General features: G+C 38.5%; 2 protein-coding genes across 7 annotated transcripts in view; one reads left to right on the top strand and one right to left on the bottom strand.

The window, feature by feature from the left end:
- The window catches only part of MIPOL1 (mirror-image polydactyly 1), a 328,723-nt gene extending 312,606 nt beyond the window's left edge, over positions 1–16,117 (bottom strand). Inside the window, exon 1 of one of the 3 annotated variants that reach the window (XM_045450737.1) lies at positions 16,013–16,117. The gene's annotated coding sequence lies outside the window, so the exon portion shown is untranslated. Of the gene's footprint in view, positions 1–124; positions 408–16,012 lie in introns of those variants that run through there. The other 2 variants (XM_045450735.1, XM_045450734.1) reach the window with 2 other exon arrangements.
- Positions 16,118–16,500: 383 nt separating this feature from the next.
- Positions 16,501–27,726, top strand: part of SLC25A21 (solute carrier family 25 member 21) — a 482,637-nt gene continuing 471,411 nt past the window's right edge. For 3 of the 4 annotated variants that reach the window (XM_045450741.1, XM_045450742.1, XM_045450740.1), the window contains exon 1: positions 16,501–16,591. In XM_045450741.1, the coding sequence (XP_045306697.1) occupies positions 16,522–16,591 (70 nt within the window). In that variant the 5' untranslated portion in view covers positions 16,501–16,521. The remainder of the gene's footprint in view (positions 16,592–27,726) is intronic. The other variant, XM_045450743.1, reaches the window with a different exon arrangement.

The raw sequence follows: 27,726 nt of genomic DNA, 5'->3' as shown, positions 1-27,726 counted from the left end.
ACATTCACTGGGTGCAGACTCCGCGCCGCCCCTTCTGCTCCAAGGAGGCTGCGGCCGGAAATTCCAGGGCTGGATCTAAGCCCACCCCCTCCTTTTCGCCGGTCGCCCGAACCTCCCAGCCTACCTGTTTACCTGAGATGCGCCTGGCACTGCCTGGCGAGCCGACTCTGGGCGCTCGCCCCGAGTTTCAGAGGCCCGACGCGTGGCCACCACATCAGCCAATCGACGCTCGCTCGGGAGCCTCTCGACCCTGAGGCCCGCCCGCCCGCCTGGGAAGGTGCGCGCGCCCGCAAACGACCGGGCGGGGCCCGATGGGGGAGGAAGCCAGACGCACGCCGCGCGCCGGGGCCACGGGGAACCAAGGCGGAACGGGCGCCCGGCGGGAGCTTGCGGCGAGCACTGGGCATGCGCAAACCGCGGTGCTAAAACCACGGGGCGTGGCTTCTGGAGGACTGTGCCAGCTTGGGAAGTACTTGTAAGAGTTTGGAGAAGAAGACGGATTTAGTAGTTTCCGGTGACTGCGCCGCCTGGACGCTACGGTGTCCACTCCGAGACTACGAGCGCGTTCTATTAGAGCAAAATATTGCCCCGACAAAACCTAATCGGGCTAGAGGAGGAAACCTTGTGGTTAAAAACGTGTCTTGTGGCCTCAACTTCAGCCTTGCACTGTCCAAGAAGTTGGAGGAATTGCGGTTTTCTGGTTGGTTTGTGTGTGGTTTGGGATGAGAGGACACCGGGAGGGGGGCATATTGTGAAGTGATGGTTGAATGAAAAGAGCTGAAGTTGGACTCCAGTTGGGTGAGCAAAAAGCAATACCTAGCTCCTGACCGGGGAATATTTACAAACTAAAACTTGAGGGTGGTAAACTTTTTGACTGAAGTACTAGAACGAGATCTGGATGCTTATGTTCAACTAATGGATTCTTTAAGTCTCAGTGTTGAACCTTCTGGAATTAAAGAATTAAGTCCTCAATTCATGTACTTCTGTGTTTAAACAAGAAAGGACTGACATTGTTAAATAACTGGTAGTAATTCAGATGTGGTTTTCTTGTTCCCCGTATCAGTATTGCTTTTATAAATGTCACCTTAACTGCTTCAGATACCAAATATTTATTGAGTACATACTATGTGCCTGGAACTCTTCTGGGTGTTTGATAAGCAATAGTAATGGTTTTTTACACCACATCCCCCAGAGAACTGGCATAATAGGAAGTGTGGACAGTTTCCCAACACTTTATTAAATGCAAAAAAGGGGAGTGAAAAAATAAGACATAAAAAATGGGATATAAGTTGGTTGAAACAAAATAGGTTATAATATTCATAAGCTATTGGCTATTTTATTGTAATGAATGGACAGTGTCTGAAGATGTTTGTTACAGATTCAGCTTTGAAATACATTTTTCTTTACTTCAGTCAAGGTCTGAAATAGATATTTATTGACACAAAGTACCATCATATATATGAGACAAATATAGAGAAAATAGAGAAGTAGTATAGTTTGTTAGAGTAGGTATGAAGGGCATTCCAATCAAGAATGACTTCTGAAAAGGTTTAAGGCCACCCCAAATTATGTGTAAAAGAAAGAAGAGAAAGTTGCTTTTCCTAGCTAAGAAATAACAAGAAACAAGGGGGGAGAGTGACCACAACATTGAGAAAATTCAAAACAATGGGTTTACAAGTTAAATTTAGAGAAAGTGATTAGACTATTTTTCTTTGGGTAAAGGTATATTAACCCTAGTTTTTTTTTTTTTTTTTTTTGATTTTTTTTTAAACATTTATTTATTTTTGAGACAGAGAGAGACAGAGCATGAACAGGGGAGGGGCAGAGAGAGAGGGAGACACAGAATCGGAAGCAGGCTCCAGGCTCTGAGCCATCAGCCCAGAGCCTGACGCGGGCTCGAACTCATGGACCACGAGATCATGACCTGAGCTGAAGTCGGACGCTCAACTGACTGAGCCACCCAGGCGCCCCTAACCCTAGTTTTTAAAAGCTTATCTGGCTGCTAAAAGTCTAGGGTAAAGAGAAAACCCCATGTTTTCTTTCCCTTTGGTAAGTTGTTTTTTCTTCCACCTTTGTATCCAGTGATATCAAACATTAGGTCTTTCTCCCTAGTCCTTCCTCTAACTTACTCAAGGTTACTTTTTAATGTTCTTTTCCTGAATTTTTCAGATCTCAATAGCTATTTTTTTCCCAAACCTCTTCACACCACTGTTACTCATATACACATTTCTTTATTCTCTATCCTGCTAACAGTTGCCAGTCTATAAGAAATGAAAGAGACCAATTACAGCGTTCTTTCCTGTTCTCAAGCTAATTATCAAAGACCATCACTTTTAAAAGTTGGGCTTTTGCAGAAATCTCAATAAGGATGAGAGGGAAAAGAAAATGAACTCCCCTATTTTTTTACAGGGAGCAAAAGAATGTCAGATCATGAATGCTCTCAACTCCACAAATATCTTAAGCCTCCTGCAATGTGCCAGGCATTGCAATCAGTTCTGGAAATAGAGTAATTAATAAAAACTATGTATACAAGTACATGAGAATGCCATGTGCATTTAGGCAGGGTAATCTAGAGAAATAAAACAAGATTTCACATATATATAAATCAATTGTATTTCGATACACTAAGGATTACCAATCTGAAAAGGAAATTAAAATCTCATTTACTATATCATCAAAAAGGATAAAATACTTAGCAATAAACTGAGGAGGTGAAAGACTTATACACTGAAAACTATAAAATATTGCTAAGAGAAAATACAAATGGAAAGACATCGTCCTTGTGAATTGGAAGACAATATTGTTAAAATGTACATAGTACCCAAAGTGATCTACAGATTCAGTGCAATCCTGATCAAAATCCCAAGGCATCTTTTGTATAAATACAGAAATAAAATTGTAAAATTCATATGGAACCACAAAACACCCTGAATAGTCAAAGCAAGCTTGAGAAAGAACAAAGTGGAGGCCATACAATTCCTGATTTCAAAACATTCTACCGACCATAATAATCAAGTGGCATTTTCATGCCTCTTGATAATGTCTTCCCTCTGTGCATGTCTGCCTCGGTGTCCAAATTTCCCCATTTTTATAAGGATATAATCACACTGTATTAAGATCACCTAATGACCTCACTATAATTTGATTATTATGCAAAGACCCTCTTTCCAAATAAGGTCTTATTCTGAGGTGCTGTAGATTAGACTTTACATCTTTTTGGAGGGACACAATTCAACACACAACACTACCTTGAGAAACATGAAAATGAAAATATGACATTCCAAAAGTAATGGAATGCAGTGAAAGCAGTGCTAAGAGAGAATTCATAGCTGTAGATGATTATATTTAAAAAGAAGACCTCTCAAAACAAAAACTTAACTTTATACCGTAAGGAAGTAGAAGAAGAGCAAGCTAAACCTAAACCCGCAGAAGGAAGGAAATAATAAAGATTACAAGTGAGACAAATGAATACTTAAAAATTCTAATAACTTCAACTAGATTGGTGAAGAAAAGAGTAAAGATGTAAATAAATTAGAAGTGAAAGTGGTGCCATTACTACTGACCTTAGATAAATTAAAATAATTATAAGAGAATATTATGAACATTTGTATGCCAACAAATAATGTAGATTAAATGCACACATTCCTGAAACACACATTACCAAAACTTACTCTAGAAGAAATAGAAAGATCTCAACAGACCTATAGCTAAGAGACTGAATCAGTAATTAAAATAAAAACAAATCCAAGACTAAATGGCTTTGCTGGGCAATTCTACACAAAAAGAAGAATTAACAGTTTTACTCAAAAAAAGAAGAAGAAGAGTAATGCTTCCCTATATACTCCATGAAATCAGCTTTACCCTTATGCCCTTATACCCTTATACTAATGCCATCACAAGAAAACTACAGACCAGTATCCCCAACCAGTTCCCCTTATGATGCAAAAATTCTCAACAATTACTAGCAAGCCAGACTCAAAATCACATTAAAAGGATTTATCCCAGAAATACAAGAGTGGTTCAATATAACTCAATCTATATAACACAACATATTAATATAACAAAGGAAAAATGCCCACATGATCATCTCAATAAATTATAGAAAAAGCACTTGACAAAATTCAACTTCCTTTTACGATAAAATACTCAGAAAAATAGGAATTGAAGGGAACTTCCTTAACATGATAAAAAATCATGAAAAATCCACATGTAACATTCAATGATAATGACTGAAAGCTTTTCCCCTAAGGTCAAGAACAAGACAAGGATGCCTAATATTATCACTGCCATTCACATTGTACTGGAAATCCTAGAGAGAGCAATTATGAAAGAAAAATAAAGGCATCTAAATTGGAAGGGAAGAAGTAAAATTATCCCTATTTGCAAATGACATGATTCTACATAGACAAAATACCAAAGAACCCACAAAAAAATTAATACATGAATTCATCAGAGTTGGAAGACACAAGATCAATAGACAAAAATCAATTGTTTCTATACACCAGCAATAAATAATCCAAAAAGGAAATAAAATACTTTACTACAGAACCCAAAAGAATAAAATATGAGTGATAAATTTAGCCAAAGAGTTTGTGAAAGACTTGTACACTAAAAGCTACAAAACAATGCTGAAAGAAATTAAAGACGTAAGTGGAAAGGTGTTCTATGATTACAGATTAAAAGATGGCACAACTGAATTGCACTACTCTACAGATTCAGTCCAAAGTGATCTACAGATTCAGTCCAATCCCTACAGAAATCCTAATGGCCTTTCTTGAATAAATTGGTAAACTAATCTTCAAGTTCACAGAAAATTGCAAGGGGCCCAAATAGTCAAGACACTATTGAAAAATGAAAAGCTGGAAGATGCATGTATGTGTTCTGATTTCAAAACTTACTACAAAGCTACATTAACCAAAATAGTGAGGTACAAACATAAGGCTAGATATATAGATCAATGGAAAGAATACAGAGCCCAAGAAACCCAAATATCTATGGCCAATTGATTTTTGACAAGGATACCAAGACCATTCAATGGGGGAAAAATAGTCTCTTCAACGGATGGTGCTGAGATATCTGGATACCCATAAGCAAAAGAATGAATCTGGATGCCAACTTCCCTCCATATGCAGGCATACCTCATTTTGTTGCACTTTGCTTTATTGCATTTCACATAGTGTGTTTTTTACCAATTGAAGGTTTGTGGCAACTCTACATCAAGTAAGTATAGCAGCGCCATTTTTCCATCAGCATTTACTCACTTTGTGTCTCTGTCACATTTTGGTAATTCTTGCAATATTTCAAACATTTTCATTATTTGTTGTGGAGATCTGTGATCAGTAATCTTTGTTGTTACTATTGGGGGCACCATGAACCATACCTATATAAGACAACAAACTTAATTGATAAATGTTATTGGTGGTATCTGACTAGTCTACTGACGAGCCATTCTTCCATCTCTAGCCCTATTGCTAGGCCTGTCTATTTCTTGAGACACAACAATGTTGAAATTACAACCAATTAATAATTCTACAAGATCCTCTAAGTGTTCAAGTAAAAGGAAGAGCCCTATACCTCTCACTTTTTTTTTCCATTTTTAAAAATATTATGCTTTATTATCTTTTTTAATGTTTATTCATTTTTTCGAGAGAGAGACAGAGTGCAAGTGGGGGATGGGCAGAGAAAGAGGGCGACACAGAATCCAAAGCAGGCTCTAGACTCTAAGCTGTAAGCACAGAGCCCAATGCAGAGCTTGAATCACAACCTGCAAGATCATGACCTGAGCCAAAGTCAGATGCTTAAGCAAATGAGCCTCTCAGGTGCCCCAAAGCACTTCTGGCAGCGGTGGGATCTCACCTTAATTCAAAAGCTAGAAATGATTAAGCTGAGTGAGGAAAGCTTATTGAAAAGCCAGCAGAAGCTGAAAGGTAGGCCTTAGTGCCAAATGGCCAAGTTGTGAATGCAAAAGAAAAGCTCTTGAAAGAAATTAAAAGTTCTACTCCAGTGAGCGCAAGAACAAGAAAGCAAAGCAGTCTTACTGCTCTTAGGGAGAAAATTTTAGTGGTCTGCATAGATCAACCAGACACAACATTCCCTTAAGCCAAAACCTAATCCAGAACAAGGCCCTAACTCTCTTCATTTCTATGAAGGCTGAGAAAGATGAGGAAGCTGCCAAAGAAGAGCTTGAGGTATAAAAAAAGAAGAACACAATAGTGCAAGGTGAAGCAGCCAGATATCTGGAAGATCTAGATAATTAATGAAGGTGGATACACCAAACAACAGATTTTCAGTGTGGATGAAAAAGCCTTTTATTGGAAAAAGATGGCATCTAGGATTTTCATAGATAGGGAGAAGGCAATACCTGGCTTCAAAAGCTTCAAAGAATAGGCTAACTCTCTTATAAGAGTCTAATGCATCTGGTGACTTTAAGTTGAAGCCAATGCTCATTTATCATTCTAAAGTTCCTAGGGCCCTTAAGAACTATGCTAAATCTACTCTGCCTGTGCTTTATAAAGGTAACAACAAAGTCTGGATGATAACAATCTGTTTATAACATGGTTTACTGAATATTTTAAGCCCACTGTTGAGAACTACTACTCAGAAAAAAGAATTCCTTTCAACATATCACTGCTCATTGACAATGCACCTGATCACCTAAGAGCTCTGATGGAGATGTGTGATGAGATTAATGTTGTTTTCAGGCCTAACACAACATCCATTCTGCAGCCCATGGATCAAGGAGTATTTTTGACTTTCAAGTCTTATTATTTAAGAAATATGTTTTGTAAGGCTGTAGCAGCCATAGAGAGTGATTCCTTTGATGGATCCAGGCAAAACAAATTGAAAACCTTCTGGAAAGGATTCACCATTCTAGATGTCATTAATAATATTTGTGACTCATGGGAAGAAATTGAAATATCAACGTTAACAGGAGCTTGGAAGAATTTGATTCCAACTCTCAATGATGACTTTCAAGGATTTAAGACCTCAGTGGTGGAAACAGCCACAGAAGTGGTGGAAATAGCAAGAAAAATGAATTACAGGTGGAGCCTAAAGATATGACTGCCTTGCTTTGACCTCATAATCAAACTTTAACAGGTGAGTTACTTCTTAGGCACACAAAAAAAGTGGGTTCTTGAGATGGAATCTACTCCTAATGAACCTGCTGTGAGGATCGTTGAAATGAAAACAAAGGATTTAGAATATGACATAAACTTAGTTGATAAAGCAGTGGCAGGGTTTGAGACAATTGAAACTCCAATCTTGAAAGATCTATTGTGGGTAAAATGCTATTAAAGAACATCGCATGCTACGGAAATATGATTTATGAAAGGAAGAGTCAATGGATGTGGCAAAGGTCTTATTTTAAGAAATTGTCACAGCCATTCAACTTCAGCAACCACCACCCTGATCAATCAGCAGCATCAACTTTGAGGCAGGACCCTCCACCAACAAAAAGGTTATGACCTGCTAAAAGTGCACATGATAGCATTTTTAGAAATAAAATATTTTTAAGTGAAATTATGTACATTGTTTTTTTAGACTTAATAGACTACAGTGTAATGTAAATGTAACTTTTATATACACTGGGTAACCAAAAAATTCATTTGAGTCTATTGTGACATTTGATTTACTGCATGGTCTGGAAGTGAACGCACGTGTGATATCTCAGTGGTATGCTTGCACAAAAATTAACTCAGAATTAACCAACAACATAAATAAATAGTTAAAACTATAATACTATTATGAGAAAATTTAGGATTAAATCTTTATTACCTTGAGTTTGGCAGTGAATTCTTTGACACCAAAAACATAAGCAACAAAAGAACAAATACATAAGTTGGATTTCACCAAAATTAAAAACTTTTGGGCATCAAAGAATATTATCAAGAATGTAGGGGCGCCTGGGTGGCGCAGTCGGTTAAGCGTCCGACTTCAGCCAGGTCACGATCTCGCGGTCTGGGAGTTCGAGCCCCGCGTCGGGCTCTGGGCTGATGGCTCAGAGCCTGGAGCCTGTTTCCGATTCTGTGTCTCCCTCTCTCTGCCCCTCCCCTGTTCATGCTCTGTCTCTCACTGTCCCAAAAAAATAAATAAACGTTGAAAAAAAAATTAAAAAAAAAAAAAAAAAAGAATGTAAAGACAACTTACAGAGTCAGAGAAACATGGGCAAATCATGTATCTAAGAGTTTAACATACAGAATACAGTAAAACCTTGGTTTGTGAGCATAATTCATTCCAGAAACATGCTTATAATCCAAAGCACTTGTATATCAAAATGAATTTCCCCATAAGAAATAATGGAAACTCAGATGATTGACTCCACAACCTAAAATATTCATTTAAAAATGATTATAATACTGTAATATACAAAATAATAAAGAAACTATAAAATATGAAGAAAAATAAACAAACTAACCTGCACTTACCTTTGAAAACCTTCGTGGCTGGTGTGAGGGAGACAAGAGAGAGGAGGGTTGTTGTGTAGGACAACTTTCACTAACACTAACAGAATCACTACTCTCTTTTGGCTCCATGGAATATTTTCCTGCATGGGGGCCATTGTACATGCTCGCACGTATGTTGACTACAGTACAGTATTAATAAACTCTTGTCGGGGCACCTGGGTGTCATCTGACGTCAGCTCAGGTCATGATCTCATGGTTTGTAAGTTCAAGCCCATGTTAGGCTCTGTGCTGATAGCTCAGAGCCTGGAGCGTGCTTTGGATTCTGTGTCTCCCTCTCTCTCTGCCCCTCCCTCACTTGCCCTCTGTCTGTCTCTCTCTGTCTCTTGAAAATAAATAAAATGTTAAAAAATTAAAAAAAAAAAAACTCTTGTCAAATACTGTATTTAATGTAACTGGCAATAAGGCAGCAGAGGAAAGGGTCTATATCTGCAGGCAGCCTGACCTAGAATGAAGCAAAGCATTCCTAACCTTACTCTTACATGGAAAAGCAAAGGACTGTCCATAGGTGCTTTGAAGTGGCAAAAAATACACTAGTGCCAGTTGTAGGCACCTTCCAATGTTCTGAAAAATCACTGATTTCTGCCAAACATAGTGGCTTGAGACCAAGCATCCGAGCATGAGAGATGATCACCCATAATCCCGCAGTGAGAGAGACACAAAGAACTATTGGCTCAATTTTGATCATGTGACATTTGGCATCACATACTACTCATATTGCAAGACATTGCTTGTTTATCAAGTTAAAATTTATTGTACGTGTTTGCTCATCTTGCAGAACACTCACAGAACAAGTTACTCAAAATCTGAGGTTTTACTGTTTATAAAGAACTCTTACAACTCAATAACAAAGATAGTCCAATAAAAAAATAATCAGTGGACTTGAATAGATATTTCTCCAAAGAAGATATACAAATGGCTAACAAGCATGTCAAAAGATGGCCAACTTCATTGGCCACTGAGGAAATGCAAATTAAAGCCACAATGTGATACCACCTCCTCACGCAGACTAGGATGGCTATAATAAAAAATAAATAAATAAATAAATAAATAAATAAATAAATAAATAAATACATAAATAAAACTAAAGGAAAATATGCTTTGGGAGGAATGTGGAGAAGTAGGAAGACTTGCATATTTCTTTGGATATGTAAAATAGTATAGCCCCTGTGGAAAATAGTTGGTAGTTGCAATAATCCCATTCTTATGTATATACTCAAGGAAAATGAAAAATATATGGCCACACAAAAATTTGTACACAAATGTTTATAGCAGCATTATTCTTAATAGCCTAAAGGTGGAAACAATCCAACAATCCAAAAATAAATGAATAAACAAATTGTGGAACATAAAACGGAATTATTACTCAACTATAAAAATGAATAAAGTACTGATACATCCTACAAAGTGGGTGTATTTCTTTTTAAAAAAATTTTTTTATGTTTATTTATTTTCGAGAGAGAGAGACAGAGTATGAGGAGGACAGGGGCAGAGAGAGAGGGAGACACAGAATCCAAAGCAGGCTGCAGGCTCTGAGCTGTCAGCACAGAGCTCAACGACCAGCAGTGAGTATTTCTAAAACATGATACTAAGTGAAAGAATTTAAGCACGAAAGGTTACATATTGTATAATTCCTTTTTAAGTCCATAGAGACAGTAAGTATATTAGCAGTTGCCAGGAGATCGGAGAAGGATAAAAGAGGAGTGATTACTCAAAGGGTATGAGATATTCTTCTGGGTCAAATGTGAGTCATTAACTAAATTAATATTTATTAAATGCCTACTATGTTCTAGACAGTATTTCAGTCACTCTTGCATGGACTTGACATTCAAAAAGAGGTAAAGACTAGGAATAAACAAATAAATACAGAATATATGTAGGTGTTGAAAATGTAATGGAGAAAAATCAGGCTACATAAAGAGTGAAAAAGTTGAGGAGAAGTTCAATTTTAGACATGTAAAGTTATCTGTTAAAGTAGCTTTTGTGGAGATGCCTAAAGGAAGGAAGCAAGTCATGGGAATGTCTAGGAAAAGAACATTCCTGGCACAGGGAAAAGCAAATGCAAAAAAAATGGGAGCATGCTTGAAAGTGTTCAAAGGAATACCAAGAAAATCAGTGTGATGAGAACAGGGTGAAAGAGAAGGGTGTTAGGAAATGAGTCTGGAAAGGTAGTGAGAGCCATATTGGGCACCTTTTGGGCTTATGGCTGGGACTTTAGATTCTATTCCAAGGATGACAGGAGGCCACTAGATGGCTTAGAACAGGTAATATCTGAACTATGCTTTAAAAAGATAACTCTAGCTACTGTAACCACAGTATTGAATTCAGTTTATAAGAAATGTCACATCCATAAGTGCCTAGATTACCAATTCTGAGAGCAGGAAATGTCTGGCTTTCCCACCCAACTCTTCCACTAAGTAGTTTGGTGACATAGGTGAGGTCCTCAATCTCTTCCCACCTCAGTTTCCTAAACTGTCAAATAAGGAAGTGATTAAAGTCTCTTCCAGGTCTATTATTCTATGATTCTAGAAAGTTAATATAGGCTTCAGTATCATATGAGCTCTTTTACTTAAACTAGTGATTCTCTCACTTAAGGGCACTTTTGCCCTGCAGAGAACATTTAGGAATGTCTGGAGACATTTCTGTTTGTCACAACTTGGGATGGAGTTGCTACCAGCAGCTAATGGGTAGAGGGTAGGGATGCTGTTAAATATCTTGCATTGCACAGGACAGCCTCCCACAACAAAGAATTATCTGGCCCAAAATGTTAATGGTGCCATTGTTGAGAAACCCTGACTTAATAAACAGAAAATTCATACCTTTCATACATAGGTAATTTGTGACACTGAAGTTGTGCTTTTCTAATTTGTTTGCCAAAGTCTAGGATACCACAAGCTATTTACTGTGAATAATTTCACGTTTCATTTTTTTTATGTATAGAAAAGTTGAAATTAAAATTAGAACATAAAAACAACACAGCTAGTGATTCAGAGAGAGGCCTCCTAAATTATATATACTTAGGTTCAAAGAATACCTCAAATACTCAGTGTGATTTCAGGCAAGTTACTTAATCTGTATGCCAGTGTAAAATGAGGATAAGAATATCTGTCACAGAAATATTGTGAACAAGATAATGGGTTACAAAATGCTCAGCCCATTGCCTGGCATAAGCATTAAATGAAGATTGTCATTATTACAATTTGCTGGGCAGGCTGAATATGGCAGGTGAGTTGCAGGTTCTCTCCACTTTTCCAGAATCTTCCAGATTTCCCCCTCCCCAATTCTCTTTTAATCTGTTTTGTTTTTTATTTTTAGGTTTATTTATTTGAGAAAGAAAGCACCGGAGGGAGGGGCAGAGAGAGAGGGGGGAGAGAGAGAATCCCAAGTAGGCTTGTCAGTGGAGAGCCTGAGCAGGGCTTGAACTCACGGACCATGAGATCATGACCTGAGCCGAAGTAAGACACTTAACTGAGTGTCTAATCTTCCATGAACCAAGATTTTAGACATCTACTCTACCAACCTTTTTAGAATTGAGTCTAAAATTAGTTTTGATTGAAGGCCGGGGAAGCTCTCCCAGGAGCAAAATGCATAGATTTCTGCACGTTGACCACACAGAAGTCTTAACTTCTAGATTCCGAGCGATGTCCCAAATAACAGAACTCTGATATATATATGACCTCTAAGTGTTATTCCTGTCGTATCACAATAAAATATTTCAAAAAGTTTCCCAAGTAATTATTTTGTTCACACTGTCCAGTAAAGTCCCTTGGAATTTAGAAATGTTCTGTTAGATAATGGGAAAATCTAATGTACCAGAACCTAAGATCTGTCCTAAATAATAACATGATGCCTTGGTATTTGTAAGTTATAAGCCATTAAGAGCTTAGAGCAATGATAGACCCACAAATTTTAAAGCATGAGTCTTTCACTTGTAAATAGCATTTCTTCAATACTTCTAATACTTCTGTATAAGAATATTATGAAATAATGGGTCTTTTTGAATAGTTCAAGAGTTATAATCTCTCCCAACTTTCTACCCTATTCCATGGATGGACTTGGGAGTACTCTATTACATGGATGTATGCCAAATTCTGCATTTGTGGGTCTGTGTTTTGACACCTAAATAAAAGAGTCTATGGGCCTACAGAGGCTATGTATCTCTTAGTAAATGGTATTTTGAGATGTGGGTCCAGTCATAGTTGGAATACCATGGGGTTATACTGTATTTTCTAGTGACACACTAATGAAGTTAACTTTAAGTTTGAGGAAAACAAATTTTTTCAAAATGTGCAAATACTGTCATTTTAAAATATAGCTCTTCGATGAATGGATAAAGAAATTGTGGTTTACACACACAATGGAATACTACGTGGCAATGAGAAAGAATGAAATATTGCCTTTTGTAGCAATGTGGATGGAACTGGAGAGTGTTATGCTAAGTGAAATAAGTCATAGAAAGACAGGTACCATATGTTTTCACTCTTATGTGGATCTTGAGAAACTTAACAGAAGACCATAGGGGAGAGGAAGGAAAAAAAAAAAAAAAAAAAAAAAAACAGGTTAGAGAGAGAGAGAGCCAAAACATGAGAGACTCTTAAAAACTGAGAACAAACTGAGGGTTGATGGGGGGTGGGAGGGAGGGGAGGGTGGGTGATGGCTATTGAGGAGGCCACCTGTTGGAATGAGCACTGGGTGTTGTATGGAAACCAATTTGACAATAAATTTCATATTTAAAAAATAAATAAATAAAAATAAAATATAGCTCTTTATTCCTAAACTTTTCCCCAAAGTAGTAAACAATGCTGTTTATTTTCCAATATATTCTCCCCTCCTTCCATAATGTTTTTTTTCCCACCTAGACTCATTGCCACACAGCAAAATACTATTTTTCCCAACCTCACTCGTACCTAGGTATACTCCATGTGGCCAAGTTCTGACCAATGAGATCTGTATAATTTCCAGGTCTTTTTTTATGCTTCTTGTCTTTCTCTTCTTTCTGCTGGCCAGAACCTTATTCATGGCTTACATGAGGGAAAATAAATTTCTATCTTATTTAAGCCACTATTGTTTTGGTCTTGAACAGTAGCTGATCCAATGGCCCAATACAAAAACTTTATTCCAACAAGACACTGAAGACATTATTAGATATTTATGTTCAGTGAGTATTTTAGGGTACCTGGCAGTTAAGTTTCTAGCCATTCTAATTATGTAGTTCTCAACCAAATAATCATTTTAAAATAATTTAATTTAAATAATCATTTAAAAATATAAGCTTGACACTTTAGCAGTTTTGCTCTGATATCAGGGCATTACAGTATTATATAAAAATAATAATAGAAAGAGTAATCTATCTAATGATAGAAAGGAAATCTGAAACAGTAGGTCAAGTAAATTTTCCTTTTTTTTCCCCCCTTCAGTGCTAAACCTCCCAGAATTCCAATATTAGCTACAGGCAAATTTGGCTGCAGGTAAGAGATACATCCCATAATCAGAGCTCTTAGCACAGTGGGTATTTGTTGATTCTAGATTAACACTGGCTGAGTCCTGGCTTCAGAATATTCTTATACCTAGATCTTATCTCCGCAACTATTCTAGAGGTGTAGGACTAGAAATCAGATGTGATGGCAGGCTTTGCTTATTTTACCCAAAAAAATCTGCTCTAGCCCAAAGAGGTTAATAATTGGTAGTAACTTTCTAACAGAGTATTTGGAACTATGTCTAGGAGGGTCTTCTCACTGAATCCATACAGGTGTTAAGAGACTGAGGTCTTAGTGAGACCATAAACCAGCACCTACCTCCTCTGGATAAGATATTCAGAGATTAAGGACCTCATGGAATTGGTGAAGGCTATCTTTACACTGATCCAACTGAAGAAAAAAAAAAAAAAAGGCTATCTTTAAATCTTGATCTGGGAGTATCAAGGAGTATCTAAGGAAGGCAAAAGTTTTACTTATATTGCAATATGGTAGTATCTCCTCCATTAGATTATATGCTCCACTAGGAATTTTAACTGTTACATTGCCAGTACGTAGGAAAGTGCTGATACTTAGTTAAGCTCTCAGTGAACGAATCTAGAATTTTGTTCAGTGTGTGCCTTGGGGTTTAATAGTTGTGACATTGTTTTTAACTTAAAATAATCTCCACTTATATATATGAAGAAATAAATTAATTTGGGGGCATTTAATTATTTTGGTTTTCTGTGTGACAGAATGTAGTTTGGCCTGCGGCTAATATTGAAATCTACAATCCTGTTGCTATTAGAAGAGGGAATTCTGGAACCAAATCCCAGAGACATTATTAACTTGTGGTGTGATCCTGGGAAACTCAGTGTCCTCACTGGACGATGAGGGAAATATTTCCTATGAACTCTGAAATTCTGATTTTAGTGCTTAGTATAATAACAGGTTCTCAATATTTGTTGAATACGTGATTCTATATTGCACTTAATACTTCATATTTACTTTGTAAAAGACTGAAACATTGCTCAAAAGCTTTTATCTAAATAGCAAAAATTTCTGAAAACTATTTCATGGCAAACATTTCAAACTTGGTAATTTTAATCAAGTATTTGACCAAATATGAGAAAATTTATTTTTGCGTATCTGATCCACAAGCAGCAAACTCCCCAATTCCTTACTTTCAACAGTTTTGCCAGTCAGATACCATTATTACCAGCTTTTAATAGCTCTGCCTAAGAAATAAAAACAAAACATGAAACTAATTATTGTATTTTGCATATTTAAGTGGAAATCATATACAATAAGTTTTAATCATATTATATTGCTGATACTCCACTGTTCCTGGCTTTTTCATAATTGGCAATTTCATATGGTTCAAAGTGAATATATTTAGTATTAAATAGTGTGTTTAAGAACTAATATGACAATAGGGGCTCCAAATCCTCTCCAAATACCTTTTACTGGTATCATCACACCCGTTAGAGGTGTGGCAGGTATTTTTCTGAAATTTCATTATATTGTGTCTCTTCTACATAGCATTTGTAACTTGTGGTTTAAAAACAGTATAAATTAGCATTTATGTTTTGCCAAATATCCTAAAGGGCTTAGTGTGAACAATTAAGTGTTTTATAGAGAGAATATACTGATAGTTCCTTAATGTTCCTTGATCATTTAGGTTCGTGGTTCACAAACTTTAACGCTCTTAAGAAATCACTGGAGAACTTACTAAAACTTAGGTTTCTGAGCCCTTTACCCAGGGATTCTGATTCAGTAGATATGGGTGGGGCCATGAATTTGCCTTTCTTGCAAACTCTCACATCGTGCTTCTGTTCTTGGATGCTAAGTTCATACTTTGAGAATCACTGACCTAGGGTACCTATGACACTTCTCTGCAGTAATCCCTCTTCTTCATTTTGGTTTTTCAGTAAATAAAACTCAGGTTGATGAGTTGTGATAAATTCCCTTAAGCCAAAACCATTTCTTTGTGAAGTACTACATTAACCTAATTGCAAGGTAACTGCAAATGGGATTTGCTTTCTCGTTTCCACTGCCCACAATTTCAGGACAACTAACTCCAAAGAACTTATCCACCTGTCCGTTCTTTAGGACCTCCCAGTGCGCCTGCTTGCCGGGAGGGCAAGGGTCGCCCCAGCCCGGGCCGCTAGGCCGGAGACGCTCCTTTACTTGCGTTATCAGAGGCAGCACGTCCAGCTTGACAAACCGCAGGCGGCTCCCGATAGGGAAGCGCGTGGGCGCCAATCTAGGAGACCAAACCCGCCTCACCGCGGCAGCCAGCCCGACCCCGTCCGCGAGTCTTTTCCCCCCCGAGGTCCTTCTCGGAACCCAGGAAGCCTAGCAGCGCCGAGAGAGCGCCCCTGAAAGGGTGCAGCGGGCAGGTTCGGACCCGCGGCACATCACGCGGCGGCGAGTGTGCGCCCTGAGCCTCCACCTCCGAGCAGTCGCCGGATTGCAGCCTCACTCGGCGCAAGGAACTGCCCAGCCCCGGCTCTCTCGATCGGGAGAAGCTGTGCAGGTCGGTAGCGAGGCCGGCGAGCTCGCCCACTCATCTCGGCCCACTCCGTCGTCCTGGGCTTTCGAAGATGTCCGCCAAGCCCGAGGTCGGCTTCGTGAAAGAGGCTTCTCGCCAGATCCTGGCCGGTGGTTCCGCTGGTAAGGCCGCCCCGCTAGGGGCCAGTCGTTTTTCCTTTAGCGTGTCGGAAAACTTTTCTCAGACAATCCTGGCATCCGAAGTTTCCCGTCTAAATGCAGCGCTCCAAGCGCAACGCCTGAGCCCGCCGAGGGCCGGAGCAAAGGAAGCCGGGAGTCGGCGGTGGGAGGCCGGTGCCCCAGGTCAAGTCGCCGCCGCGCCACGCCGCGCCGCCGCTCTCGGCTGCCCCGCCTTCTGCGCCCTCAGCCTGAAATGCAAGCTAGGCAGCCCCAAGGCCTGCAACTTGGAGGAGGCCTTGATTCCTAGCTGGTTATTTTACATGAAGCGATCCAGCTTGCGTCAGCCTTAGCTCTGCTATCATTTGCAGCCTCTTTCTTCTGGGCTAACTCAGATCTTACATAACTTCTGCCTCCATCATTAGAGTGTGTACCTCAGCACTCCACAGGTCGTCTTAGTGCAGAGAGTGCTTGCTGGGGGCTATTCGTGCCTTAAATAGGCATATTAAAATTAAATGCGTATGTTAACACACATAAACACCTTTGATATAAGGGGTTCACAATTTATGGAGAGTCACGTTGTGGGAAAACACTAGAAAAAATTTGTTGTAACTAATCATGGAAATAATTACTAAGTGTGGCTAGAGAAAATAAGAACCCATGAGATTATGTTGTGTGGATGTGTTTTAAAGATACTTTAAAATATAAATCATGAGTTGATTGAAAATTTAAGTTTTCATAGCTGTGACACATTTTTATTTTATATTTATAAAGTAATTTATAAATTACTACAATTCACTCAGCACCATAAAACATTTTTGTAAGTGTAGATATTCTCTTAAGACGTTATACTATGGTAACTCTAGTAAATCATATGGAGAGAGTGACTAGATGTCTAATGTTTAACGTCAACTAGGAAAATTTATTTTCAAATACACTTGGACTTTTTATAAAGGCCTATTACAAATTATGACTAGTTATCATTATGTCGTGAACTATTTGCATCTCAGGAGTACCACAAGCAACCACATGTATCAATCATGGTCTGTACAGTTTATAAGGATGATATTTCATTAATATGACCATCAAGGCATTCATCTCTTATATGTGATTATGCTTTGTCCATCCATAATTATGATGTCAGTGGCCACACTGTCTGCTTTTTTAGTTGTTTCCCAGAAGTGACGATGAATTTTCACCAATTTAGTCACCGGGTCAAATTCCATAATATCCCAGACTGCCAGCTCTCCCTGACTGGGTTGATTTCAGAGTCCATGACCCTGATCAAAGAAAACTTAGCTGTCCGAATGGGAGAGTAAGGCAAATTGGTGAACATCCTAATCTCTAATTAATGATTCAGAAGCATCTCTGTATTGGCTTAGATGATCATACTAGATCTTAGACACAGCTAAACTCAAGGGTCAAACTGTAACCTACTTACATGTTTTTGTTGGTTGATAAATATTTGGCACAAATGTGTGATTCCATCATATTCTTATAGTTGTAACTAATATGAATGAAAATTAGTATACGTGTAAGGTAAATTAAACATAGTGTGGTTGATTTATAGATTTAGTACTATGGAATCACTGATAAATGTTGAAAGTAATGTACACTTTCATCATAGTGAAAGGAGATTGTGTTTTCTACTTAGGCAATAATATTTTCATAAAACTTTATATTTACTGGTTTTTAATAAATGCAGATTCATCATATTACATATACTAGGTAAAGGGCCAAAGAGAAATTAATGTACAAGAGATGTGGAATTTTAATAAATATAGAAAATGCGTTTGAATCTCTAGCGCTAAAGTTCTCATTACTGATAATGTCATCAAATGCGGCACCTCTGTGTGTGTATTATATGACCTTTTGGGGTAAAGGTTAAAAATACATTTTGGCTTTCTTAAGGGGAAAAAAGCTGGGGAAGTTTATTGCAGAAATACCAGGGAATCTCTTGGAATTCAAGTTCTGGATGCATTCCTGGAAGAGACTGGAACCAGGAGCTAGAGCACTGAGGAGAATTCAGGAAGTCAGCCTTTACCTTTCCTCACGTTGTCAAATGGTTAAACATTTCCAAGGCAGCAGGTTCGTGGCGAATAGTAGGGTCACCAGTAATACTAATACAGCTGCTAGGATGGCTTGCCATATTTCCATAGATTTGCCTGGTAAGGAGTAAACATGCCCAAATGGGTTCAGATAGCTAATTACTTAGACAGGAAAAGCAGGTGATGTGGTGGTGTCAGTTCCCTGTGTCCCTTATTCCATGGGCAACACCAAACTGAAGATGCCAGTTGGTAGATGGTATGAGCAGCGGGTCACTCTACTGTCGAGGAGGTGCCTCAGAACCACAGCCAAGCAGTTTTATTGACTTACACTGAAGGCTGCAGCTTCCCCCAAGTGGGAATGAGGTGGAAGGTCTTGAGTTCAACTGAAACTAGGGAGATACATGAGAAGTGGCCTCATGGTAGTCTTCCCTAAGATAACAGGAGAAACAGCTTCTCTGCTCTTCCTCACCAGGCTGCTTATCTTCCCTTAGACCAGAAGAAATCATCGGGCATTCTGCCAAGACTCGAATCAGTCTGTGGCCTAGCCGTGTCCACAGGTTATGTGGAGATGTTCAAGGTTGTCAGTGTGCCATACTGTGGAGGTATTTCCCTGTGCTCTTGTGGTACCTTCAGACTTTTTTATTAAAAAAATTTTTTCTTAATGTTTATTTATTTTTGAGAGAGAGAAAGACAGAGCGTATGAGGGAGAGGGGCAGAGAGAGGGGGAGAGACAGAATCTGAAGCAGGCTCCAGGCTCTGAGCTGTCAGCACAGAGCCTGACGTGAGGCTTGAACTCAACAAACTGCGAGATCATGACTTGAGCCAAAATTGGACACTTAACTGAGTGTCTTTTTTTCTTACAATTGACTGCTATTTTTCTGCTCTGCCATCCACATGACAGAATGTGGTTCCTAACAGCTCTTGAATTTACATTCTCTTCACTTCTATAGAGATAGTGAGAGACTAACTTGCTTTTTTTTTTTTTTTTTTTTTCCATTTCTCATGTAAAATCCTGGGGGAAAGACTCAAGATGACCCAGTTTTGGATAAGGGCCCACCTCTGCAGCAATAAATAGTAGCCAGTGCCCATGTGGATGGGTGGGGCCACAGTGGGCATGGGGATTTCGGGGGAGATTTATTTTCCAGAGAAGTTAGACACATTATAAGATAGGCAATAGATGTTTTTCATAACAAAATATGTCTGTCTTATATTAAAAGATGGTTTGTGATACTTGCATTTCAAAAACCAAAGATATTGATACACTTACACTTGCTTGGGCAGTATACATCTAAAGATTGGACTGGAGCTTGTAGCTATAGCTAATATGTAAAAGTATTGTTACCAATGGCAACTTTGTTTTATATGATGAAAGCTATGCCCAGGACAGGTCAGTATGTACTGAAGTTTTACAGAGGAGGCTTCTAGTCTGTATCTTCAGCTTCAAGTAATTGCATAAGTTTCACGTGAAAGAATAGAAGCCAATGATGAGAACTTAAGGAAAATCAGCAAGGCCAAACACTGCAGAAGTGGTAAGGATGAGAGTGAGAAGAGGCCATTGGATTAGACCCTTGGTGCTCAAAGGGTGAGCCGTGGACGAGCAGCAGCGGAGACATGGTAGCACCTGGAAGCTTGTTAAAAAATGTAGGGTCTCAGACCTCACTCCAGACCTGCCATATCAGAATCTGTATTATAGGAAGGACCTCAAGTCATTTGTTTGCACTTTCCAGTTTTAGATGCCCTGCATTAAAAGACTTCTAAGGAAAAGAGATTTTATAGAGGGGAGTCAGATTTCAGAGGGTTACAAGTTAAAACATTCTTGGTTTTCACTGCTGACCAGAGAGAGAAGAATGAATTCTGTAAGCCTTATTATGTGCCCCCAGTTTAGCTGTCAGGCTTATTTACCACTCCTCTCCTACACATGCCTTTCAGTTTCTGCTAAATACTTGAATGTTACCTGTACCTTTCCACCTTTATTCCCAATTCCTGGAATGTCTTCCTCTTATTTTCTCTAGCTATTGAAATTCTACCCATTTTCCAAGGCCTAGCTCGAAAACTGTTTTCTGAAGGAATGTTGTCCAGATGGCCTCTACAGCCTCATGCAGCTCAACACTCTCATTAACATGTGAATAGCGCAAATAATAACTAACATTTATTGAGTAAATACTAAATGCTAGACCCAGTTCTAGCTTTAAATGGATCAACGTATTTAATCCTCACCACAACTCCAGGATAAAGAAACTGACCTACAGAGGGCCTAGTTAATTTGCCTATGGTTGCTCAAGCGTGCAACCATTTCTGTAGGAAATCAGGATAGGAGAGGCACCAGAAAAATATCATTTACATTATCAGACATTTTTAGAATTTGGAGAGATCAAATCAAGTCTACTATCCCTTATTGTCTTTATATCTCTTTAATTTATATCCCTTAAAAGAGTTCTTTTATCTACAAATACCATTCTTGTAGTCTTTCTGCTAAATGATAGGTTGTTCTCTCTAAACAATTTCATGTGTATGGGCACAAGATTAGCTTTTAGCTAAAAGAAATTCCCAGTCCATTCAGGGCCTGTATGTGAAGTTGGGCAGGTTGTACACTGAAAAAAAAGGGCTCTGACCATTGGAGCAAGTGGAAGCTGAAATCTAGCCATGCTGATTCATAATCCATGTATCCTAGAGTAGAGATGCATCCACCTGGGGGAGAAGGGACATCTTTTTCTATTACTACCAAATGTCGGGTAGCAAACCTGACAGCAACACTGACAGAATTCCCCCAAGCTTGCTAGAGTTCCCAAGGTACCTGGGCCTCAGTATTAGACATCATTCCCTTGTCTGCTCACCATCAGGGCTCCAGGAAGTTTCCCTTCTATGCACATGTCTTCCTTGGGGCCAGGAACTCAACTTTACCTCAGACCCTCCCATTCTCCTTAACTATCAGTTTGGATTCTTCCATGTGTTTCCAAAGCTCATGGGGTTCTTACTTCACATGAAATGTAGAAGCCTTTTAGGCTCACTCAGATGGTAATTCTCCCCAAGTTCCCGCTGGACTTTTTGCCTCTAACATCAGAATTTTCCAGGGTCTTTGGCAAGTCCTCTTGGATTCCTGAGAGACCTTGCTCTCCCAGAGCTTGTCAGGCTCCCTCCTGAGAGCATGCCTAGGCCCTGCCCACTGAATTCTCTTGCACATCTCTAGGACCCTCCTCCTCCTACCTCCCAGAATCTTATATTCTTAAAAGTCTGCAAGTGCTACTCAGAGAACTTCCTAGAGAATCTCCCCTCCTTATATTATTTACATGGTCTCCATGCATGCAGGACACTGATTTCTTCCCAGAATTTCCAGGCTCCTCACCAGCCCCACCCTAGTTCCTTGTATCTTGTAGGCACACCCCCATCACATCTCCAATCACAATTTTTATTTTGTGTGTCTTCCTGGAGATATTTCAGTGAAATTATTTAGTCAAACTATCCTGGAAACAGGTTTTCCAATTTTGTACTAGACACAGTTCAAGTACTTTGTGCAGTTTCTCATTAATCACCTTCAAGGGGTCAAATGACAAGGTGAAAGGAGAAACCTTTTTTAGGGGGAAGGAACCCTAGGATTCATGGATAGGTCTCTGGGAAATTAGCTATTGAGACTATATATAAAATGTGCATTATACTGAGGGGAGAGAGTCAAGGCTTTCAACCTAAAAGGTAACTAAAATGGTATTGGATAATTTGAAATCTTATTTTTTTTAAACTCCTTGTCTTGTATATCATACATATATATATGATATATATATATATTCATTTTCACAAGAATTCTACTTTTGCTTGCTTTAACCCATAATAGTTAAAATACAGTTAAAAGAAGTGTCTTAATAGGCAGTATGTGTACTAGTCCTCTGGATTTTAATTTGGACTAAGTAATAAAAGGGTCGATGCACCCAGGGGGTAATCAAGGTTAAAATTTTTATCAAGGAAAATTCTTTCACCCATTAGAATGGGTGCAAAGGAGGCACACATGTGATTTGGATAAATGGCACCTTTGGAACTTCAGGATTTGGGAAACTGCAATTGTTTGATAATAAATAGCAGGTTGTAGTGAAACAGGTGAGCCTTTATGACACATCAGAGGGAGGCTGGAACCCATTATCGGTAATTAGGGAGGAAAAATTCCCCTTATTTCAACCACATAGGAGGAAACAACTCTACTGTTCAAATTAATTATAAAATACCTTTAAGGGATGCATTTTAATGAAAATGTAGTCTTATCTCTCTGAAAGGAAATCTAATTCTCAAAAATACGCATTTAAGAACAAAATATGAACTGCATAACCACATTTCAAAGGATTTCCTGGTTTCCTTCACTGAAAGACCTTTTAAAAAATTTTTTAATTTTTTTATTTATTTTTGAGAGACAGAGAGAGAGAGAGAGAGGGAGGAAGGGAGAGGGAGAAAGTGTGAGCTGGGGAGACACAGAATCTGAAGCAGGCTCCAAGCCATCAGCACAAAGCCTGACGCGGGGCTGGAACTCACACACTGTGAGATCATGACCTGGGCTGAAGTTGGACGCTTAATTGACTGAGCCACCCAGGTGCCCCGATGAAAATGTAGTCTTATCTCTCTTAAAGAAAATCTAGTTCTCAAAAATATGCATTTAAGAACAAAATATAAATCTCATAACCACATTTCAAAGGATTTCTTAGTTTCCCTCACTGAAAGGCATTTTTTAATTTTTTAAAATGTTTTTATTTATTTTTGAGAGAGAGAGAGAGAGAGAGAGAGAGAGAGAGAGAGAGCGAGCGTGAGCTGGGGAGGGGTAGAGAGAGAGGGAGACACAGAATCCGAAGCAGGCTCCAGGCTCTGAGCTGTCAGCACAGAGCTTGTTGCGGGGCTCGAACCCATGAACCGTGAATCCATGACCTGAGCCAAAGTCAGATGCTTAATTCACTGAGCCACCCAGGCATCCCTGAAAGACATTTTAAAAACGCATGTATAACATGTGGGTACGTGATTCAATTGACGTAAAAATGTGAATCAATGTTTGCACAACATCTTAGGAACACTTTGTTAAACCAGCCCTTCCTTGTCTCCCTTGCCCACGCACTGCCCACCCCTCCCAGTCTTGACTGCAACATCTCAGAGCACTGAGAACCTGGTGTTTTAGGTAAAGCATAGTAGATGCTTGGAAATGTTTGTTGACTATACTAATGAATAAATATTAGAAGCGTAAGCCACAAAATATATTATTAGGGTCCAACTCTGAAGAGAGAGAAGTATGCTGGGGTTCAAGCCATCAAACAACCAATATTTGCAACAGAACTTTCTTTTCTTTCAACAATATTTTCTTTCATTGTAATCATTTAGTAAATGAAATGAAAAAATTGTCTTCAGGTCTGAAGTGTCTGCCACCTTCTGAGGAAGAGGTCCCATGATAATTTTTAAAATTTATGTATTATCTTGGGGCGCTTGGGTGGCTCAGTCAGTTGAGCATCCAGCTTCAGCTTAGGTCATGATCTCACGGTTTGTGAGTTTGAGCCCTGCGTCGGGCTCTGTGCTGACAGCTCAGAGACTGGAGCCTGTTTCAGGTTCTGTGTCTCCCTCTCTTTCTGCTCCTCCCCTGCTCGTGCTCTGTCTCTCTCTCTCAAAAATAAATACACATTAAAATTTATGTATTATCTTTTGTTCCAGGACCCCAAAATGAAAAGAGATTCACAGATCGTTTTCAAACATCTTTATCACTTAAGTAGATGGTATCTTAAAATGGCAATAAATGAAACTAGGTTAAGGGACTTCTATGGGATTCTTAACTGTTTTAGAATTTAACTGCTTTTCCTTATTAATTTATTTTTCTTTTGGTTTTAAACTATTCTATTTGTGTCAGTTATTTCCATACTTTGACGTGATCAAGGTTTATGCCATTCTAAATATTCTATTAGATCTCTATCTTTTGATCCCTTGTATCACTTTGCTGGGACTGTCTGAACAATGTACCACAAAGTAGATGGCTTAAAATTCCAGGAATTTATTGTATCACAGTACTGGAGGTTAGAAGTCTGAAACAAAGTGTGGGCAGGGCTGGTTTCTTCTGGAGGCAGCAAGGGAGAATTTGGTCCATGCCTCTGTCCTAGCTTCTGGTAGTTGCTACCAATCTTTGTGTTCTTTGGCTGTTATCACATGGCTTTCTCTTCCTATCTGTCTCTGTGTCTGTCCAAATTTCCATCTTTTTATGAGGGTATCATTAGATTAGGGCCCACTCCAATCCAGTATGACCTCACCTTAACTTGATTACATTTGTAAAGACCTATTTCTAAATAAAGTCACATACCAGAGTTTAGGACTTGAACATATCTTTTTTTTTTTGGGGGGGGGGATGCAATTCAACCTACAACAGACATTTGACTATATTTCTCTCTTCATGTTGTAATTCTCAAGTTAGTGTTACTTATCTCAAGCCATGGTCCTATGTTTCTCTTCCTTTCATTGTCAACCTTTGTGGAAAGTTCTTCACTTGGTTTCCAACCTACTATAATTGGCATATCTGTCTTTCCCTTTCTGCCCAAACTGTTAACTACTGCTTTTCATTCCTAATTTTACCTATTCTTTGTAAAACTTCACATCTCTGACCAATTTTTCTCTTTAAAGTTGTCTCTCCTATTGACTGTTACCTTCTTCTTCATATCCAATCACTTCTTTACTGTTTCCTTTGCTGGTTCCTCTTTTTTCCTTTCCTCAAAAATTGGCATTCTCTGCTCCACACACTCCTAGCTCCCTGAGCAAGCCCATCTGCTCTCTGACTTCAGTATTATCCATTTGCAGGTAACTCCCTGATATTTCCAACTTCTCTGTGTCCTGCAGACTCAGATTTCTAACTTATACAGTAAAAATATCATGGGATCAAGAGTTATGTGAACTCTTAGTGATTTTCAAAGGTAATGTTTTAGAGGTAAATTTTGAATCTAATATTAGACCATCAAATACCATTTTCTCTTTGTTGTATTGTTGTACTCACCCTTATTTTGAGTTGTTTCTCATTCATTCTTTTTGTTAACTTTGCGGGTTACAACTGACCTTTTCTGGGTGTTTGTTTGGGTTATATGGATCTTTCCTAATTATTAGATAATTAAGATCAAACAGGAAACAGTAAGATAAATCTTAAGTGTTCACATTTACTGAAGATTACTATGTATAAAGCACCTTACTTTGCTTAAATGATTGATATTAATTTGTAATATCTTGAGGATGAGGAAAGTGAAGCTTGGAGAAATTAAAAACTTGTTCAAGGCGAGTGATGGAACATGAACTCAGACTCTGTTTTCTTTGCTTTCAAAGTTTGTATTCCTACCTGCTACCTCACCCTGCTTCATGGGGTACAAAATGAGAAACCAGGTTAGCAGCCCCATACAGAGTATTGTCTCCATAAGACCTTTTTTCCTTCAGGCTGGGTTAAATATTGTAGCTGCTCAAGGAACTTGTGCACTGATGAACAATCAGGATCTGCCTCTGGTGCAACCTGGCTCTTCCTTGTTTTTGCCAGACCTCTAAATGTCAGCCATAGTACAAGTATAAAATTTTCCACTTTACCCATCAGAGGACTTTGTCAGCATTGACAGGGCTATCTCTTTTGTGTCATTCCCTGTAGGCGATTGATTAGGAACGAGCTGAGCCCCAATCCTTGGGTAATTGTTAATTAAAACCTGTACAACTAGGTAAGACACCAGAATGACTCACTGAAGAAAGAGCAACCTCAGAACAGACTGAATGAGCCTGGCTGTGAAAGAGGAGGGAATTGAAGTTGCATAAAATAGGTTTGTTTTGAGTTTTCCTTTTGCAATAATTTGGTAGCTGTAGGTGAGATGCAGGGTGAATTTAGTTGATTGTCTATAAAAACTAGAATGGACTATTCTAGGGGGAAATACAACTTTGGAAAAACTATAATGAAATATATGTTTCAATAGAATTGAATGGCACCTAAAAAAAAATTAACCCCAAAAAGTTTTACATTATGTGAGAGAGAGAGAGGGAGAAGTCCCAATGAGCTAATATTTCTTGAAAAATTATCATAATTATTAATAAATAACAATAATAAATAATTATTTATGAGTCATAAAATGTGCCCAAATCAGATTAATACAGTTATGGAAAATATTATTTTTGTTCTTGTTGATGTGGCCGTTGTTGTTGTTCTTCTTCTTGTTTGGAGAATGATTGTGGAGATAAAATACTTTGGAATAAATTATAGGCACCTTTCCAGAGACTCAACAATGAGCAGAGTTATTTTGGAACTTCTTTCTAGTGCAATGCATTTGGTTGACTACTGTATCACAGTGGACAGTCACATCTGAATAGAATTCCATTCTGTTCTTGTGCAGACCTATAGATGGCACTGTCTTCCTATAATTTTGGTGATTTACTTAAAAATAAAAAAAGAAGGAAAAGCTTTCTGCAGACAAAGTTAGATGTAGAAGTGTGTTAACTTCTAATTAGATTCCACCATTATAAAACATTTGGAACATTTGCCTGGCATAGATCATAGAGAATTATGCATTTGAAAAATGTGGAGGACTGTACTTTGGAATTAATTTTTTCATTTAATCATGATTCTTAACTATCTATGGAAAAATAAGGTTATGTATGTGAATAAGAGGGATGGGCAATTATTTTTATTGCTATAATATTTATTTCCTCTGTTGTGGTCTTGCTTTTGAATTTAGAGTTTTGGATCAAACAAAAATTGTTGATAAGCTTAGCATAAATGTAACATTCATTGCTTGTAGGTCTTGGAGATTACCTTGTGGGAATGAACCTCCTAGATTCCATAGTTTTGTTTCTCTAAATTCTCAGGGTTAGAGTGTGTATTATACTAATTGTAAATTATAAGCTGCTGTGAGCAAGATCTAGAGTGCCAAATGCATAGTTCTTTTTATTTATCTATCTGGGGCAGCCACTCAAAATGCCATTTCTTGGCATTTCTTGGCTTTAATGTAAGAAAGTGAGGGAGATGTAAAAGAATGCATTTCTTAGACAGAAGTTCCAAACAGGACTTTTTTTTTTCTTTTAGGTACATAGATTCTGTGTGGAATTAATGGAAATTCCAGAAGTCCTTGCCACTGTAAA

The sequence above is a fragment of the Leopardus geoffroyi genome, chromosome B3 (assembly GCF_018350155.1).
Source record: "Leopardus geoffroyi isolate Oge1 chromosome B3, O.geoffroyi_Oge1_pat1.0, whole genome shotgun sequence".
NCBI classification, from domain to species: domain Eukaryota; kingdom Metazoa; phylum Chordata; class Mammalia; order Carnivora; family Felidae; genus Leopardus; species Leopardus geoffroyi.
The sequence above is the reverse complement of the archived record's forward strand: the minus strand, read 5'-3'. Positions and strand labels throughout refer to the sequence as shown.